Genomic DNA, 19337 nt, shown 5'->3' with positions numbered 1-19337 from the left:
AAGTGAAGCCCTGGCCGCAGTACTAGTACGGGAGGACGGGAAAACCCAACAGCCAGTCTACTTCATAAGCAAGGCCCTACAAGGAGCAGAGTTAAGATATAGCAAGTTGGAAAAGCTAGCCTTAGCACTCCTAACTTCCTCTAGAAGGTTAAAGCAGTACTTCCAGAGTCACCAAGTGGTCGTCAGAACGGACCAATGGATTCGGCAAGTTCTCCAAAAACCCGACCTGGCGGGAAGAATGATGACTTGGTCCATCGAACTCTCTCAATATGACATACGGTACGAGCCCCGGCAGGCCATCAAGGCGCAGGCCATGGCGGATTTTTTGGTTGAAGTAACAGGAGACCCAGGCGAAGACATGGGTACACGGTGGAAGCTCCATGTGGACGGAGCCTCCAACCAGACCTTCGGAGGAGCCGGGATCATCCTAGAAAGTCCAAACGGGGTCGTATACGAACAGTCGGTTAGATTCGAGTTCCCCATCTCGAATAACCAAGCCGAATACGAAGCCCTCATAGGAGGCTTGACCCTAGCAACAGAGGTCGGCGCAAGAAGGCTGGAAGTATGCAGCGACTCCCAAGTCGTGACTTCCCAAGTAAACGGCAGCTACCAAGCCAAGGACCCCTTGTTGCAGAAATACCTGGAAAAGGTCAAAAGTTTGAGCCAAAGGTTCGAAGAGATCACGGTCCAGCATGTACCCAGAGAAAGGAACACACGAGCAGACCTCCTATCAAAATTAGCTAGCACGAAGCCAGGGGAGGGAAACCGGTCTCTCATCCAAGGCATGACAAAGGAACCAGCAATTGCACTACACATAACAACCCTAAGTTCTTCGTGGCTAGACCCCATCACCAACTACCTAGAACATGGCCAGGTCCCTAGCGATGAAAAGGATGCGGTGAAATTAAGGAGAGAAGCAGCCAAATACGCCGTCATCCAAGGACAGCTGTTTAGAAAAGGGCTTAGCCAACCCCTACTGAAGTGCCTACACCCCGACCAGACGGACTATGTCCTCAGGAAAGTCCACGAGGGCTGCTGTGGGCACCACATCGGAGGCAGAGCCCTAGCAAGGAAGTTAATCCGAGCTGGGTACTACTGGCCGTCGATGATGGCAGATTCCAAAGAGTTCGTCAAAAAGTGCATAAAGTGCCAACAAAATGCCAATTTTGCCAAGGCACCGGCCTCAGAGTTAAGCTTGCTAACGACCTCCCGGCCATTCGCTCAGTGGGGAATCGACCTCTTAGGGCCCTTCCCGGTTGGCCCTGGGCAGGTCAAATATCTCATAGTGGCAATTGATTATTATACCAAATGGATAGAAGCTGAACCACTAGCTAGCATATCCTCAGCCAATTGCAGAAAATTCATGTGGAGGCAGGTGATAACACGATTCGGGATACCGGAAGTCGTCATCTCGGACAACGGCACACAATTTACTGACAAGAAGTTCACAGAATTTCTCAACGGCCTGGGTATAAGGCAAAGGTTCTCTTCGGTAGAACACCCTCAGACGAACGGACAAGTGGAATCTGCCAACAAGGTCATCCTTTCAGGGCTAAAAAAAAGGTTGGACAATAAAAAGGGTGCTTGGGCCGACGAGCTGGCATCGGTCCTCTGGTCTTACCGGACAACCGAGCAGTCCTCCACCAAGGAAACTCCTTTCCGACTAACGTACGGGGTAGATGCAGTAATACCCGTAGAGATCGGCGAACCAAGTCCGCGATTGCTTTTGAAGGGAGTAGAAGAAACTATAGAAAAGGACCTGATAGATGAAGCCCGGGAAATGGCCCATTTAACGGAAACAGCGCTAAAACAAAGAATAGCTCTGCGCTACAACACCAAAGTGCTCAAGAGGGACTTTGAACCTGACGACCTCGTTCTGAGACGGAATGATATCGGCCCGCCGACCCCCGGAGAGGGCAAGCTAGCGGCAAACTGGGAAGGCCCCTTCAGAGTCAAAAAGGTGATGGGAAAAGGAGCCTTTAAGTTAGAAAGGCTCGATGGCAAGGAGGTCCCGAGGACATGGAACGCGGACAACTTTAGAAGATTCTACTCCTAAAAGACGGAACGACATGCCGACCAATCTAGCTAAGTAGCCAATTTGTCATTTATAGTAACTTTCAAGTCCTTTATGTGGTTGCCGAATAAGATATACTTGTGCAAATTCTCCACCATATTGTATCTTTTTTCAGATAAACCGTCCCGTCGTGACTAACAACGACACGCGACCCGGGACTGATCACCCCGGGAAGCCGTCAACCACCGTCGTAACAAACAACTACACGAAAGGCCACGAGCCGCCGGTCTAAACGACTTCAAACCAAAAACGGTTAATAGGAACAATAACACGAGCAGACGAGCAAACGACAAATATAAACCAAAACGGTTAAAAATGATAACGCAGATAAATAAAAGGTTTATCGCGACAACACGAGCAAGCGACCAAAAAGGTCATTATTCACAAGCCAAAAGTAAAACGGCTAACATCAAATAGTTCACAAAAGCCAAAAACGGCAAAGACTAAAATAAGTTTACAAGTCAGAAGAAAGCGGCTAAACAGGAACTGTAAACAAGGATCATTTCGTGGAGGCATCGACAACCTTGCCGTCATGGATGACCTTGCGAACACCAATCGCCGACGTGTCGAACTCAGGGGCAATAACTTTAACTTGCGCTTTAAGGGCTTCCTCGGTAGCCAGGATCGCGCCCCTGCCCTGTCTGACGACGTCCTTGTACTTAGCCTTCCATGTCGCCAGTTCGGCCTCCACGGCCCTCTTCTCCTCCTCAACTTCGGCCGCACGCTTTTGCGCCGCAGCGACCTGACCTTCCAGAGCCATCTCACGCTCGACCAAACGTTCAATCGTCGCGTCCGACTCTTTCTGTTTCTTCTCGGCAGCTGTTAATTTTTGTTCGGCGGCAGTCGCTTTCTGCTCGGCAGTGGTGGTCTTCTTCTCGGCAGCATCCAACTTCTCCGAAGTTTGAGTCAATTGCCCCCGGAGAGTTTCCACTTCATCTTTTAATTCATTGTTGGCCTTCCCACTAGCCTCCAGCCTCCTGCGGAGGGACTCCATCCCGGACAGCTCAAACTCGGCCTTCCGAGCTATCACAGCACCCCGCAGAAGTGTTCGGTACATCCACCTCGCTTGCCCGGCAAGGGAAGACTCGTGGAAATACTCCTCGGTGCCAGGGATCAGTTGGGTGTCTATAAAGTTGGATGCATCGAAATTCCTCTCCATGACGGTGAGGACCCCTTCGGGACTTGAAGACGCTTTCCTTTTTCTTTTAGGGGTAGGGACGACCACCTCCACATCATCGTCAGGGGCAGACGTCGAACCCCCTTGACCCACCACTTCACGAGGAGGAGAGGAATGAACCGGTTTCTCGACCTCGACCTGGGCGGCTTGGGTCGAGGCCCCGGTTCCCCCAACCACGGCCTCCTGCCTCGGAGCTGCATTGTCCTCGGTAGGAGTTGTAGACGTCTCAGCGGCAGACTGGTCATTATCTTCTTCTTCATCACCGCCGCCAAGAAAAGTCTGAAACAAGTCGGGAAGACCCGTCACCGACGCAGACATATCCACTGCAAGAAAAAAGAAAGGAGGTCGGTTAATCGTCACAAAATATCAACAAAAGGGAAAAAAAGACAAAGGGAAAAGTAAAAAGCTTCTCACAAATATAGTTACGGCCGGACTCCCGGTCACCCATAAGAAGATGGGGATTTACCGGGTTCTTCCCAAAAACTGCGTTTAGCACCTCGGCAATTTGCTGATCTACTGCCGACATGTTTTTATAAACTACCTTAATAAAACTATTGGCTCCTGCTCCGAAGCTCCAATAAGTCGGGATGAGCCGTACCCCCTCCAGAGATAACCAAAAGGGGTGACGACCTTTGGCCGGGCGGACCTTAAAATACTTGTCCTTAAACCCATGGTAAGAATCTTCGAACAAGCCGAAAATCTTCCGACCCTGAGCAGCCCGGAAGGACATAAACCCTTTCCTATGTTTCCCCTCCTTGGAAGGGTTTGTGAGGGTGAAGAAAAAGAGGAAGACATCTACGGACACCGGCAGATCGAGATACTCACAAACCATCTCGAAACAGCGGATCGAAGCCCAGCTGTTCGGATGCAACTGCGACGGTGACACAGAAATTCGGTTTAAAAGCGCCATTTGAAAGGCTGAAAACGGAATGCGAACTCTGACTTGAGTGAACATAGCCTTGTAGAACCAAATCCAGTCGGCGACCTGGCTGGGTCGGAAGTTGATTTCATACAAACGCTTGTGAGGAGCCGGGACGAAAACGTCGTAATTGGCCTCCTCGTCGGTCCCGCCACACAGATACCCGGCTTGTCGGAACTCGGTGAGCTCCTCTTCGCCCATTTGATTGGGTGACTCCCTTATATCAGAGACGACCCAAGCATATTGGTCATACGCCGCGGGGTTAACGGATGCCCGGGAGACCGTGCGAGCCATACCTACATGGGGGTACCATCCAGTTAGTCTAAGAGATCGGTTGCTCAAGCCGAACACACACACCACCCTCACGACTTCCCGACTAAGGCCAAACAAGGCTAAATGGCTAAAAAAGCGAGAGAAAGCCTACCCTGGAATGGTACTTTTCCCCCTAACACGTCTACTCGTGACTAAAACGCTACACAGTAACATCAAAAAAACCAAATAACAAGCATACAGAAATAATGCATAAAGGGAGATTGATTTGATAATTACCTAAATTGATGGAAAGGAGATGGAGTTGCAAGTCTGGGAAAGTGCAGGATAGATGAACGAAGGTACCGCAACAATGCTCTGAAATATTGCAACAGGGAAGAAGAAGAAGAGAAATGGAAAGTGTGAAAAGAGAAAGAAGCACAAAACCGACTGTTTAAAAACTGCCCCCCAAAGCGCGAAAACACCTGGGGGCAGAATAGTCTTTTCAGACGGGGTTTTTCCACCCCATTATGAGCATTCAATGCTCGGCACGAGAAACGGAGCGACGAAACGGTTGCCTATGCAGACCAAGGGACACGCGTGTTGGGGGCGCATCCTCCCCACGAGCGGCCGACTAGACGACATGAGAGACTGCACGCCATTGGTAGCTTCCACGACTACCATTGGCGCGTGGGGGCACTGTTACGGCCCAGCCCAAGGTCCACACGGGTCAACCCGACCCAAGCTCTACCCGACCCGGACGCCTGCATTCCAACCGACCCGGACACGCGTCCTGTACGACCCACACACGGCTGCAGGGCAGCGCCCTTGGGATCATGGGCCTAACCTCACACGGGGCCCACCACTGACATGTATATAAGGGGAAGAATGGCTCTTCCCCCGAGGTACGTCACATCTTCCAGCCCTATTTTCTGCTCGCCTGCACATTACTGACTTAAGCGTCGGAGTGTCCTTGCAGGTGGCACCCCCCTTTCATCACGACAAGTGCTCGGCTACTCGACTACCCGCAAGCAACGCGACTCAAGCCAAGGCATCTCCCCTCTACATCTATCCACCCGACCTGTTTGGAATCCGACAACGAACACGAGATAATTTTGTATGTATCTCGTTTATAGTGTAAACGAGATATATGTGTTATTTCAATTTTCTTATATCTCGTTTACAGTATAAACGATATACATGTATTTATAAATAATTAAATATAATTTTTAAAAATAATAAAAGATATTAATAATATAGTTTGGATCAAACTTTTAAAAATACAATGTTTCAGATAATAAAGAAAATAGACGATTTTAAATAACAAAGAAGATAAACCGTCTATTTTAAATAATAAAAAAATTAATTATCCATTTAAACTAAACACGTTAACACATATATGTGAAAGCATGTAAGTGCACGTCCCACTATTAACATAGTTATCTTTTTCTAACTGCTCACTATTAATAGTGGGTAGTTAGAAACGTGTTTACGTACTTTTATGTAAACGTGTTAATATGTTTATTTTGAATGGACAATCCATCTCTCATATTATTTAAATGTACATAAAAAATTTTAAATTAAATTATGACCTAATTGGATTGATTTAAATTTAAAAAATAAAAATAACCGTTTGCTAATTAATAGAAGAGGTTGATGGAGATAGTGGGAAGAGAATGAAACGATAATCTCCCTATCTACGTGGGAGATAGGGAGATAGCCGTTTCCATTCTCTTTCTACTATCTCCATCAACATCTCCTGACAATTGGCAAACCGTTATTTTTATTTTTTAAATTTAAATTCATTCAATTGGATCACAATTTAATCTAAAATCTTTTATGTACTCTTTTTTAGTACTAATTGATCAAACATATCAATTTTAATCTTTTTTATCGACCTTTTTATATACCATTTGCATCATTACATGCTAAAAGTTTGGATTATTGATATTATTAATATCTTTTATTATTTTTATTTTTTTTAAAAAAATACATGTATCTCGTTTACAGTGTAAATGAGATAAGAGAAAAGTATTTATTTTGGTAAATATTTTTTAAATTATTTATTTTCATAATTATTATAATTAATTTATTTATTAAAATAAAAAATCCCATTTGTTTAAGCACATTTATTTTATAGTGTAATATTTTACCCTTATTTTTTAAGATTTAGAAAACAGGACCTGCTAAAGTTATTAATACAAAATTTTTATAAAAAATATACAAAAGGGTTAACTACCAAAAATATCTCTAAATCATGACAAAAATACACCGAAATCTTATCATAGATAAAAATACCTTCAAATAATTTAAAAACATAACAATAATATTTAACGGTAAATATATATTTTCAAAAAATACTTTAGAGATTAAATTTTGATGTAATTTTTTGCAAGTATGATTATAAAAATAAGATATTATTATAAATAAAAATTGGTGATTTTTCATATTTTTGTTTTGTTAACAATCAATAATACTTTTAAAAAATCACATAACAATATATACATAACAAAAATCATCAAATTTTAAGAATAATAATATCTCATTTTTATAATCATACTTGCAAAAAAATTACATCAAAATTCAATCTCTAATGTATTTTTTGAGAAATACATATTTAATGTTAGTTTGTTTGCAAGATTATCTAATATTAAATATGTATTTCTCAAAAAATATATTAGACATTGAATTTTAATGCAATTTTTTGCAAGCATGATTAAAAAAATAAGATATTATCATCCTTAAAATTTGGTAATTTTTTGTTGAGTATATATTTTTTTGTAATTTTTTTGTTAACAACTAATAATACTTTTAAAAAATCACAAAAAAATATATACTTAGAAAAAAATCACCAAATTTTAAGAATAATAATATCTCATTTTTTTAATTATTCTTATAAAAAATCACGTCAAAATTCAATATCTAACATATTTTTTGAAAATATAGATTTACGGTTGGATATTGTTGTTGTGTTTTTAAATTATTTCAAGGTATTTTTATTGATAGTAAAATTCGAGTCCATTTTTGTCGACAATTGAATAATTCGGGGGCGTTTTTGGTGGATAACCCATATATAAAATTTAAAATTTCAATCTATTGTAAAAGGTTCAAATATCAATCTAGGTACAAATATGAGTTTCTTAAAACATTTTTCTCTAGTAATATATTATGGTTCAAATGATACATGAGCCCAAATTGGCAACAATTCTTATGGTTCAATTGCTTGGTTAGTTGCTGCATCTTGAATTCGACAGAAGTTTCCGATCAATGCTTGTGGATTCTCTTCAAGATGATTGTTTGAATTGTCAACTAAAGAGTAATCATGGATTAAACCATACACATATTTTGTTAAAAAAAAAAGAAAAAAAAAAGAAAACACTACATTATACATGTTGGACAAAGAGCAATAATCAAATACTTCTCATAATGAATGAAATTGTTTCTATACCAATCATTTCCATTATTTTGTTGAATGGAACAAGAAGAAATACAGATTTGGACAAAGTTATGTTCCCACCATAGGAACATAATGTAAAAGTAAAGGGACTAAAATGAAAGTAAATTTAGAAGTAAGAAAAAGCATCATCAGAGGGGGATGATCCTAGAAATAAAATCTATGATTCCCCAAATATGCAACCCAAGTAAAAGTCAAGTTTGTAGTTGTGGCTGTTTTGTTAATAGCTAGCTATACATGTGGCTGCTACAACAATGAGTTATCAAGAAGAAAACTTGCTGCTTCACATTTTGCAGTGTAGTTGTGCTTTGAAGAACAGTACTTCCTATGCACCCCTGTAAGTTTCCCTGACCCTGCCTTCTGGTGGAAACCAACCATTAAACTCGAGCACTCTCTGCGCGTCACAAGGAAATTACATTAGCACATGATGCACTATGTTCAATTCAGTACTTGAATTGAATGAATGAATGAATATGTGCTTACAATAATTGCTCTTCTGTGTAATTGGTATGCCATTCACATGTCTTGCTCCACTGTCTGAAGCCGAAAACTGTGCATTGAGCTGTATAAACTGCAGCTGCAGCTAGCAAAGATGGCGAGAACTTAAGCATCTCATACTCCACTAGAGATAGCTCTACCAAGAAGAAAGCTAGTAGCTCAAGCTGTCCATGGTGAGAGTAAGTATCAATTAAGAAGTTAGTAATTTTAACCATATCAATGATCATCATCATAATAAGAAATATGAGAGTTTTTAACTATGAATTTTATCAAGCATGTTGCTACCTTTCTGTCTGCTTGTGCTGCCTTTAGGAACCTTCTAATGAAAACATATGCTGTTGGAACAGACATGTTAAAGTGCAATGTGTTCAGCATCAACTTCTCCTGAAAGGGTTTATAAGAGAAAAATAAACAAATAAATATCAGTTTATTTTCTCTATAAATGCATGCATATATGTTAAGATGGTAGTACTAAACAAGGAAAACATATATATTACCATATCCAGAACTTCATTCCTTGTATATGCCTTGTCTGATATAAGGATCAAATCACTAACAACAGGCACAGAAACTTCCTCATACTTGCATGCCAAAAGCATTGCAACTAGACCAACCAACTGAAGCTTCTTTCTTACCACTGTCTGCTTTTCCAAGAATCTATCTATGAGGTTAACTGTAAGGAACAATGTTTCATGCATGAGCTCAAACTTATCATGCACCTGCAAGGTCCATAAACACAAGCATCTATCAGTACTCAACAATATCGAGCGAGGATGCCGACTATTAGTGATTGTTTAGAGGGTTAACACATTCAATTTACCTCAATTAGCCAGTCAATCAGTATAGCCCTCATCCTTTCGTTAATGTCAAATTGTTGCGCCATATAATTTGGCGAGGCACAACTAGTCCTCTGCATATATAGAACAACTCTGAAATTAGCTTTGAATTCCAAAATTTAAAACTGAAATCTGCTCCAATGGAAAAAAAAAAAAAAAAGACTATGTTGATTATCCAACTATTTAGACTAAAAAAATGTTAGATCTTCATATTCATACCATTTGGGCTTACTTAGACATAGTTTGGTAAAGCTTTTATTTTTTGAAAATAGCTTATGAAAGCTGCAGCACTTGCAAGCACAATCACCACAATTATGTTTGGTAAAAAAATTATAATAAACATGTTTATAACAAAAAAAATTTATTTTTTCAAATTCTTTAAAATTTTATATAATATTTTAAAATAAAAAATTTCATAATAAACATAAATATAATAAATAAACTCTTTTATTTTTTTAACTTTAAAATTTTATATAAGTATCATAAAAATTTATTTTACTCTAAACATCGTCATTAATAATACTAAATTACCTAACTCAAATTTTAGAGTTTAAATATTTACTTCTATTATCCACCTATATATATTGGCTCATTTTTACGGATCACAAAAAATAGAACACATATTTCAAATAAACTACTCTTATGATTATATATCTATATTTACATCTATATTTAGATATGTATATACATGTTATTATAATTAATGTTCATGCAAGGAAAATTTTATGATTGAAAAAATACAAAAAAAACAAACAAACATAATAGATCTACTGAAAAAAATACAAAAACAACGCACAAAAAAATAATATAAATAGATAGAAGTTCATACCTAATATGTGATAGAGATTTATTTGTGTTGAAATTTGTAAAGATTAGGTTAAAAAATAAAAAATATATGAAGATTGTGTTAAAGTTTGTGAAGGTTAGCACAAGCACTTGGACATTTTTAATTTACCAAATGTAAAATGAGGTGCTTATACTTTTTAAAACCACAAACTCCTCTTGAAAAAAAGTTTTACCAAACTCAGCCTAAACGAATAATTTACATGCCTATGAGGAAATGCAAGCTATTATTCATTTTCAGTTTCCAAATGTACCTCCATTTTTCTGTAATGGATATAAAGTTCTTCAATATAGTCCACAACTGCAAGAGTATTATTTGCATCACCACTATCAATGTCCACAAGGGGCTCTTCAACGTCTATATCCTCCATCTCAACTTCCTCCTAACAGAGCCAGTTTATATTTAATACATTTTAGTCACTAATTGAGCTTTGATATGGATCCGAGGAACAAAAAAAAGAATCTTGAACAGGTAAAAACATACCATCTGATCTGAATCATTGTCCAATTGCCCTGTTTGCTCCAGAGACATTGGCACCGGCTGATCTTCCACTGACTTATGTTCATCGTCAATGAGTATATACTCTCCAAACTGATTGGATTTGTTTGTATTCCTTTTGTTTTCCTATAATCAAAATTGACCTCACCATTACCACAGTTTTCAATGCTTCAAAAAGTCAAGATCTGCTTGTAGTGCAATAATTTCACCAAAGAACATAGAGAGGACCCAAAATAATAACAAAAAAAATAAAAAGACTACCTCATTCCGAGACTGTTGTGTGGTAGCAATTTTTGCAGCAAACCTCCTAACATAATATAAAAGCAAACCAAAAAAGAATACACATCAAATTGAATCTTGTATGAAAGCAAACTAAAGTTGAATCTTGAAGTAGATTTTAAATTTTTAAAATTTCAATTTTTAAAACTTTTTAATACACTACCAGCCACCAGGTCATCATTATTCTAATTCCTAACCTTGTGATGGGTCGGTGCACTGGATCCACCTGCTTTTTCTCACAAACTTCATGTTTTCTGGGCACCCCAAAAAAATAGAACCAAAGTATTAAAATTTAAAAACACCCAAAAAAAAATAGAACCAAAGTATTAAAATTTAAAAACAACAAAAAAATAGAACCAAAGTATTAAAATTTAAAAACAACAGAAAAACAGAAGAGGACAATAGATGTAGAATGGCAAAGAGAATGGCTAGAGAAAATTACTCTGCAAATGCCCTTTTGTTCAAAATGCAAGGGTAATGTCTACTTTCCACCACACTCTGATTGATAACACTTAAAGCTCTTCTATTCTTCTGCCCAGCTTTTTTTGTATCCATATAATCTAAACCTCCTATTGAAAAAAAGAAAAAACCCAAATATTACAACCTTTGCATAAAAATTCAAGGTTGAAAATTTTCACTACACCCATAAAGTTTATACCTTGGAGATTTGTGGGGTTGATTGAGTTAGAGATGTTCTCATCAGAAATCACCATTTTTAATTTTTCCTTCCTTTCTTTCTTTCTTTCTCTCACTTAATGAACAATCAATCACACCCCCAAAATCCCAATCTTCAGAAGATGTGCATCAATAATTCAAATTTGGTGGATCCAGAAAGTTGAAGGAGAGAAAGAGAGAAGAGAGAGTGGGTACACTCACTTACCAATGGCACACTGAGGAGAGTGAAACCATTGTTGGGGGTATTTGTGAATTTTTTGTGTGTGTTCAAAACTCAACGGCTAGTCACTTGTGACCGTTGGATTAGGCTAAGGCTGGCATAACATGATAACAAACTTTGTGTTATTTATTTATTATGTTAATATTATTTATTTGTTTATTTATTTATTAATTCATTACTTTTTTTTCTATTTTTATGTCTAAATATGTCTCTAGCAACGGTAATAATATGGTTGGCATGTGGGAAGAGGCGTGTTGTTGCAGCAAAGATGCCTTCTTTTTCAAAATCACATTTACCTTCTTCACTATTTTGTAAGTTTTATGAATAAAATTATATGATTTGATAATATTAATAGTATAATATCTTTTAATAATACCTGTTCATTCATAAGTTTTGATGAGTCAAAATAATTTTTATAATTAATAAACACATGCCAAAACTAAGAATTTAAAATATGTTAAAACACTAACTCTATTTGTTATTTGTAAAAATTATTTTGGGGGATTATACCATTTAAGTTATAATAACTCATTAGCGAGATAATAGCAATTCAAGATGAAAATATTCGAATATATTATAATGTAATGTAATTCTATTGCATAATTAGATTAATTTGCTCAAAAAAAGAATCAGCTTAAAACTTTTTAGCTGGATAGGATTTTGGTAAAGAAAAATTTAAAAAAAAATCAAGTTAAAGTAATTATGTGAATCATATAGAATCATGGCAAAAGAAATGTGAAATCTCTAATGTATGAACTAAACTAAATCATTGGGATGGAATTGTTAATCTTTGCTTTGATCCCTTCTTCCTTCTATTATTAAGGACGCTCCTATATGCCGCTCTACCGCACTTTCCCATTTGACCCCATTTTTTTCTCCTTGATTTGCTTATAGCTTCTCTCATCTTATTTTGTTTCTAATTTCTTTTAAAACATAATATAATCTTTATTAACATTCATGCATTAATTAGGGGGGAAATCCAATAAGAGTAATAGAATAGATAAGGAAATGACAATCATCAAATATTTGGAGTGGGTTTGTTGAGTCATCAACTCATCATGATGAATGCCGATTTAAGAGCACTGAGCCAAATCTATGAAAAACAAATTAGATTCACTTAGTGAGTTTATCTTGAATCTTCCATCAATAAATAAAAAAAAAATTGCATGTAATGTTTCATATTCGGAAAAAGAAAAAACTTTGTACCTTCAACAATATTGTATCCACATTGATGGCAATTTCCTTATCTCCCTGGCTTCTTTCTTATCAGAGAAAAATCTAATATCAACGGCACTTAAACTTAAGGTGTTTTTTTTTTCTAAAAATAAATATAAAAATAATAGATATAGATAATATTTTTAAACATATCTCATCTATGAGAAGGAGAGATATATGTAAAATTATCTCATTTTTATATAAAAACGAGATATATAATAAAATATCCAATTTTAACATTTTTATTGAAAATTTCTTAAAATTCATTTCATCTGGCAAGTTATGACTAAATGTTAAAAATTATTTATAAAAAAATCGTCCAATTTAAATAATAAAATATAAAAATCTAAATTTTTTAACTCGTATTTGTATTTAATCCTGATATTTATTTTATTTATTTAAAAAAAACTCTTAAACTTAGACATTGTATCACATCAAAAAAGCAAAAGGACATTTTTGTCTCCTCACAAAATCCCTTTTATTATGATTATCTATCAATTGCTCATGACGCAAAGATGAAACTAGAGAATTTTTTTTCCCCTTATGATTACTAGATTACGTTTTAAATTTTTATTAAACAAAAATAAAGAAAATTGAATTTGGCAAATCTACCCCACTTCGTTGACATGTCTAGCTATATATATAAAATATAAAATAAATGCTATGCAACAAACTCATTTGAGTTGTCATATTTCAAATTGTGAGTGTGATACACGTGCTCACATATCTGATTCATCCATCATACGATTACGTACGTATTTACTTCCAAATAAAAAAAAATTCTTAAAGCTCTTCAAGAATTTGGTCTCACATTTGAATTGAAAAGCTAGTTCATTGTGAAGCTAACGAAGCGAAAACAAGGAGTACAACCTACCTTTATATGTTTTCTAATAATGTTCCACACAGATGTCTATTCATAAAAAAGTTGCATATTTGAATACCTGATTGCATGCCCTAGTTTTTAAAGCTCACAAAAAGCCATCAATGAAATCCATTCCACACACAATATGTGATTTTCATCCAGCTTGAGACTAATTCCTATGAATCTTGTTCATATTGAAAAGTATATATATGTTCTTTCCTTTCCTTTTTTTTTTCTCCCATCACAATCAAACAAGGGAGGGGGTATCCCCTAATGATGGCAAGTAAACTCTAAAGAACTGAAAGCCTACTTTTAAATCAGTAAAAAATTTTGGGACTAAAAAAGAGGAAAGAGATCTAATACAACTCCTCTATATGTTTAGTTTCTAAACTATGCCGGTTCCAAGTTCCAACCAGTATTCATTTTCTGAAGAGACTGGAAAGGGAATGCTTCAAAACTTTTTCATCAGATGATGATTGGGACCTTTTCTTCTTTAAGTGTGACTTATTTGTTGCTTTTGCATCCACATTTATGTTGCAGCTGTCAGCTACTTCATGATGATTCTTAGACACTTTAAATTGTGATGGTGTGTGTGAGTTCTGTTTGACTGTCTTCATAGGCCTCGCTGGATGCTTTATTGGATGTTTTTTCATTTTCGGCACAAAGCCCTTCATCATAGATGGATCAACCTTCTGAGTTAATTTTGCTTGCTTCTGCCACTCTTGACTGGTTTCCTTGAAAACCAATTCATGGCTCGCCATGTCCACTTTCTGCTCTGGAACACGGTCATTGTCAACCAGTTTCTGTTTCTTGATTTTTCCTTGCTTACTTTCTGGACTTGGTGATAAAGCTTGTCTTTCATGTTTCCTTGCAACCGATTTATGGATTACTGAATTTGAAATTTGTGACTGGCCACTTTCCTCAGTGTCCTCAGTCTTAAGATGACATTTTTCAGCCTCAAAATCATCCTTGTTCCCAACAATGCAACTAATCATAGTGTTGAGAACAATTTTGCCGAAAACATATCTAGTCTCTTCAATACTGCCCCGGCTAAGCATGCCATATTTTATCTTTGAACCTTTTCTTTCACTCCTATACAGTTGGACATCATTGACTAGCACTCTGAAAATATCACCAACAATCTGCCCTTTTTTCCCTGGTACAAATACCTGAATGCCACACCATTTTGTGTTTTCAGTTAGACTGAGACCATATGAAGTACCACAAAGTAACATGTTTTCACATGGACATAAATGAATGATCTACATAGATATTTTATTTTCAAGCCAAAAACTACTAAAAGTTAACAAGGTCCAACCAGAAACAGTGAAGTATCACAAAGAATGGCTAACTATGGCATGTTTAAATAGCACAGTTGATTAGAACAGAACTTGATCCTGAGCAACTATTATGCAATCAATCCAGTATCCACCATGCAAAATGTCAAATGCTAGTAAAATATATACATAAAAATAAATATTTACTTACAGTGCCAGAGCATGGAGAAGATGGATATCTAGCCATGGATTGACGAAGACTATCATTATTAACCAGCACACATACAGAGTGTATCACATGAGATGCCAATTCAGTGACTGCTTTTGCAATTTCTTCTTCCGATTTGTTCAAACAGGACATCCTTATTTCAGGTGCAAAATTAACAGTCACTTCTGCATGTTCTTTAGCGAATTTAACACCGTCTTTCCAATTCCCATGATATAGAATAGAAGCAAGAGCCCACACCACAAGGGCTTCTTGCGGGTTATTTACTAATGCCAGGTGAAATGCTAGCAACCCAATCCTGTATCACACAAACATACAATCATGTCTCAGACATGCACCACTATAGATGGATACCTAGCATATCTTTTACTTTCATATTTGTAGTTTCAATATGAAGGCATGGGACTTGAGTCCCACATTAAAAATATGGAATTCTGATGGAGGTTATAGAGTTTTGGGCTCTTTGACCATAGTAAGGACTGCAGAGCATGGTGGCAAGCTAGAACCCAATTGCAAGGTATAGGACTTAAGTCGCACATCAGAATTGTTTGATCTCAATTGGGGATTCATTAGGCCTTGGACTAGTTTTACTAGTAATCAGTTTCTACTTCTCCTATCTCTCAAATGATCAGGTTCCTAATACCATCTAACCCTGGTTGAAGAAAAACTAGTTCTAAACTTAAGGTCAAATATTTATTTTTTATGAAAAACAGTTTCTTGCAACAAGCAACCACTTACCATAGAGTGCAATCAGAAGGCCGATCACATGCCACCAAATTATCCAGATGGAGGAATAATTTCTGCAAAAGTAACAGAACTGCAAGAGGTGAAAGCAGAAAAGTGGTACCAGGCACAGGCATGCATGATATAGGGATACAAAAAGTTCTGATACATCCATTTTTTGTCTTCTAATCTTTCTTCAGACAAACTAATCAGAGATTGATGTACTGTAAGCAACATGACAAATCCAATATCTCCAATTTAGTTGACTTTTAGAAAGCAGAATCTTCACCAATTATCATGAGAAAAAAAATAAATTTCATTTTAGCAGTTGCATTCGCAGAAGAAAAAAATATCTTAAAAGGCTCAGTCTACAATTATTTTTCCAGTGTAACTTACCATCAACATATTGGAAGCAAGAACACCTTCTTTATCCACCTGTTCATCAAGATATGCTGCCTATAACCGGCTAATGAGTTAACAATTGTTTTGTATAAGGCATAATGTTCAATTAGTCAGCAACTCAGATCCACTTACATGCACAGGAAATAAAAACTCAAGCAACTTGAATTTCCAGAGCAAGCGCAAAGATGGTTCAGCAGCTCCATAAGACAGCATATAGTTCACCTCAGTCAGTAATTTAGTCTGAGAAACATAAAGACCAGAAGCAGGAGGAATGACAAAACAAAAACCATAATTACTTTCACATCCAAAAAAGAAAACCTTGAGCACTTTTTATAATAGGTACGTATACCTTTGCCAGGTGTGTCAATAACAATGCTATATCAAATAAAAAAAGAGAGAGAAAAGAAAGAAAAAGGACAGCATTTTTACACTTGCCCATGTATAGTTACAACATATGTAAGTGGAAGCATACTAGTAAAATTAAAAAGATGAAATAATTCTTCTTATTACAAATTCATGCAGTATGCAACAGCAAAGTATATTCTCGCTTGGTGGTCACCCATTCAGGAAGCATACCATCATAAAATTTCAATTGATATACCTTGTTCATGTTCTTAACTTGTGAAGAATAAGCCAAAATAGCAGCCTCAATCTCCCTTGATAACGATAAACCTAGTCGAGCTGCCATTCTGAAGCCACGCAAAATTCTCCCTACAAAGAAATTTCAGATGCAACTTCATTTTCATTGTGCATGATAATCAATATGGTCAAAGGCATCTCATCTAACATGCTAATGAGAGCAGGATAATACCTACCAGGGTCCTCTTTGAAGGACAGTTGAGCAGGGATCACAGTTTCAAGCTGAATCCACATTACAAAGCACAAATATATATCAACATACTCACAAGTTAGTCATGCTTGGGTGTAAACATTTATTAACAAGTTCAATAAAAAGTTACCTTCAAGGATCTCAAATCAGCGATTCCATTGGCATAATCATATATCTTATTAGCAGAGGGGTCATAAAATAAACTGCTTCCACAATCAGAAATGGATTAATAAGGCAGTGTATGTATAAAGTTAACTATCTTAGATAAAAACAAGCTGTTACTGCTCTTTCCTATATTATTTGTAACCTAAAGCAGCACTCGGTTTTAAAGAGAAACAATTTTTTCAAAAACTGAAATTAAACACACAAACCAATAGACCCTCTCCAAATTCTTTTAAGAAAACTGGAAACAAAAAATCCATTAACACCTATTAATTGTGAAGTCTCTGTACAAGGAGTTTTTGCAGCGAATTAAGTCGTCTTTATTATTGCATTTGGATTTGGGCAATAGAGTGCGTCGAACTTGGTCACTCCCTTCAAATGTCTGTGCCTCTGTCGCAAAACTGGTTACCTGATTCAGTATTTGTAAATTTTGTTGAAATACGTTACAAAGAAGAATCTCCAATGAAGAGCACACTAAAACCTACATGTAAGTAGTAGACTAAAGAAAGAGAAAAGCTAATCAAGTATAACTACTCAACGGACAAACCTCTATTTGAGAACCTTCTACATTAACAAGGCATACTGGAAAACGTCGCCCTACAATTATAGCATGGCCTATTTTACGACAATGCTTTTTCACCTGTCAGATATTGAGGACACTAAATGTTCGTCAAAACTCATCAAAAAGGTATGCCGCGCTTATTTAGTCAATAAATTGAATCACTGTCATAAAACCTTATGAAGCTCCCCTGTGGTGATGACATCAAAATCTTTTGGAGTTCTATTCAATAGTAGATCTCTCACACACCCACCTACCAAATAGGACTTAACTCCTGTAATTTGAAGGTAAAAAGAATATAATTATTGAAGAACAAAATATGGGTATTGAAAAAAGTGTAAGATGTATCTAGCACCAAAATCCTTGTGTGTATGTGTGTGTGTAGAGATCCAGTTTTATAAAACGCCAAAGTTTGTCTAAAATCAAGCAAGAACCCTTTTCAAGGGTGGGGAAGAACAAGCAAAGATGGCAATGCTCATCTTTTATCATTTCAATAGGAAGAGGAACATTGCAATGTTTTTTGCAAGCTTGTCAACGGTCTCTCTTAAATAATGCAGAGTGAGGTTTAAGAAAATCCTAACCTATGAGGTCAAGATGCTCCAAGACAATCCGAGATGGATTCGAAAGCTTAGAAGTAGTTATACCAAGCTTACTAGCGTCCAGAGTCTTCCATTTCAAGAAGTCATTGCGTTCTGAACAATAGGTCACAATTAAAACCAGCTCAGGCTTTAGTCAAACCCATTAACATGGTTTAAAAAGAAATACACACACATGATTACATGGAAATTTACATATGTCTCTGCAAGAATTCTACCTAAAATTAGTTGCAATGATGTTAACATAAGAAATGGAAACTACAACCCATCAATAATGAGCAAAAGAAAATGCATAATCATAGCTACCTTTCAGAGCCGAGTAATCTAAGTCCCCTTTTGGAGACAAGCGATCATCCAGTTTCCCTTTGGGCTGCATAGAAGTGCAGAACCTCTGCAACTGAGAAATTGAACCAAAGGACAAAAGAGATGTTAACACTCACGAAGTGTTCGATAAATTGCCTGAACCAAAAAAGAAAAGAGCAGACTGAAAGACGAGAGAAGAAGGGTAGTGTTTTAGTGTTACCTGCTGTGTGTTGATGAGGGATTTCAAACGAGCAAGCACAGCCCGCTTATTGTTGTTGCTCATTCTGAGTGGAACCGCCATTAGAGCTCCGAAAACGTTTCCGCACAAAGCTCGCCAGTAGTGGGAGTTACTTCCTCCTTCTTTATTTCAACTTATTTATTTATGGAAATATTACTTTCTTAATTGAAGGGGAAAAAACCATTTTTGTTTATTTGGATGGATTTAAACTTTAAAGAAAAT

The 19337-nt window shown here is 36.8% G+C and overlaps 2 protein-coding genes across 2 annotated transcripts; both read right to left on the bottom strand.

Annotated features, from left to right (window-relative positions):
• Positions 1-7837: 7837 nt before the first annotated feature.
• Positions 7838-11772, bottom strand: LOC112800269 (G2/mitotic-specific cyclin-1-like). The gene is made up of 11 exons (XM_025842460.3): positions 11487-11772; positions 11271-11397; positions 11026-11082; positions 10811-10856; positions 10535-10675; positions 10305-10433; positions 9192-9281; positions 8869-9090; positions 8657-8755; positions 8357-8535; positions 7838-8267 (listed from the first exon to the last, which is right to left on the bottom strand). Exons 1-11 carry the CDS (start codon positions 11539-11541, stop codon positions 8120-8122), a joined length of 1293 nt encoding a protein of 430 aa, XP_025698245.1. The 5' UTR covers positions 11542-11772; the 3' UTR covers positions 7838-8119.
• Positions 11773-13963: 2191 nt separating this feature from the next.
• Positions 13964-19337, bottom strand: LOC112800268 (uncharacterized). The gene is made up of 14 exons (XM_025842458.2): positions 19098-19337; positions 18881-18971; positions 18560-18670; positions 18155-18252; positions 17967-18059; positions 17686-17828; positions 17388-17460; positions 17244-17289; positions 17030-17139; positions 16561-16668; positions 16423-16482; positions 16042-16103; positions 15289-15601; positions 13964-14969 (listed from the first exon to the last, which is right to left on the bottom strand). The coding sequence occupies exons 1-14, from the start codon at positions 19176-19178 to the stop codon at positions 14220-14222; spliced, it is 2139 nt and encodes a 712-aa protein (XP_025698243.1). The 5' UTR covers positions 19179-19337; the 3' UTR covers positions 13964-14219.

Source organism: Arachis hypogaea, chromosome 5 (genome assembly GCF_003086295.3).
Source record: "Arachis hypogaea cultivar Tifrunner chromosome 5, arahy.Tifrunner.gnm2.J5K5, whole genome shotgun sequence".
NCBI lineage: Eukaryota > Viridiplantae > Streptophyta > Magnoliopsida > Fabales > Fabaceae > Arachis > Arachis hypogaea.
Note: the sequence above shows the minus strand (reverse complement) of the source record. Positions and strands in the feature narration are given on the sequence as shown.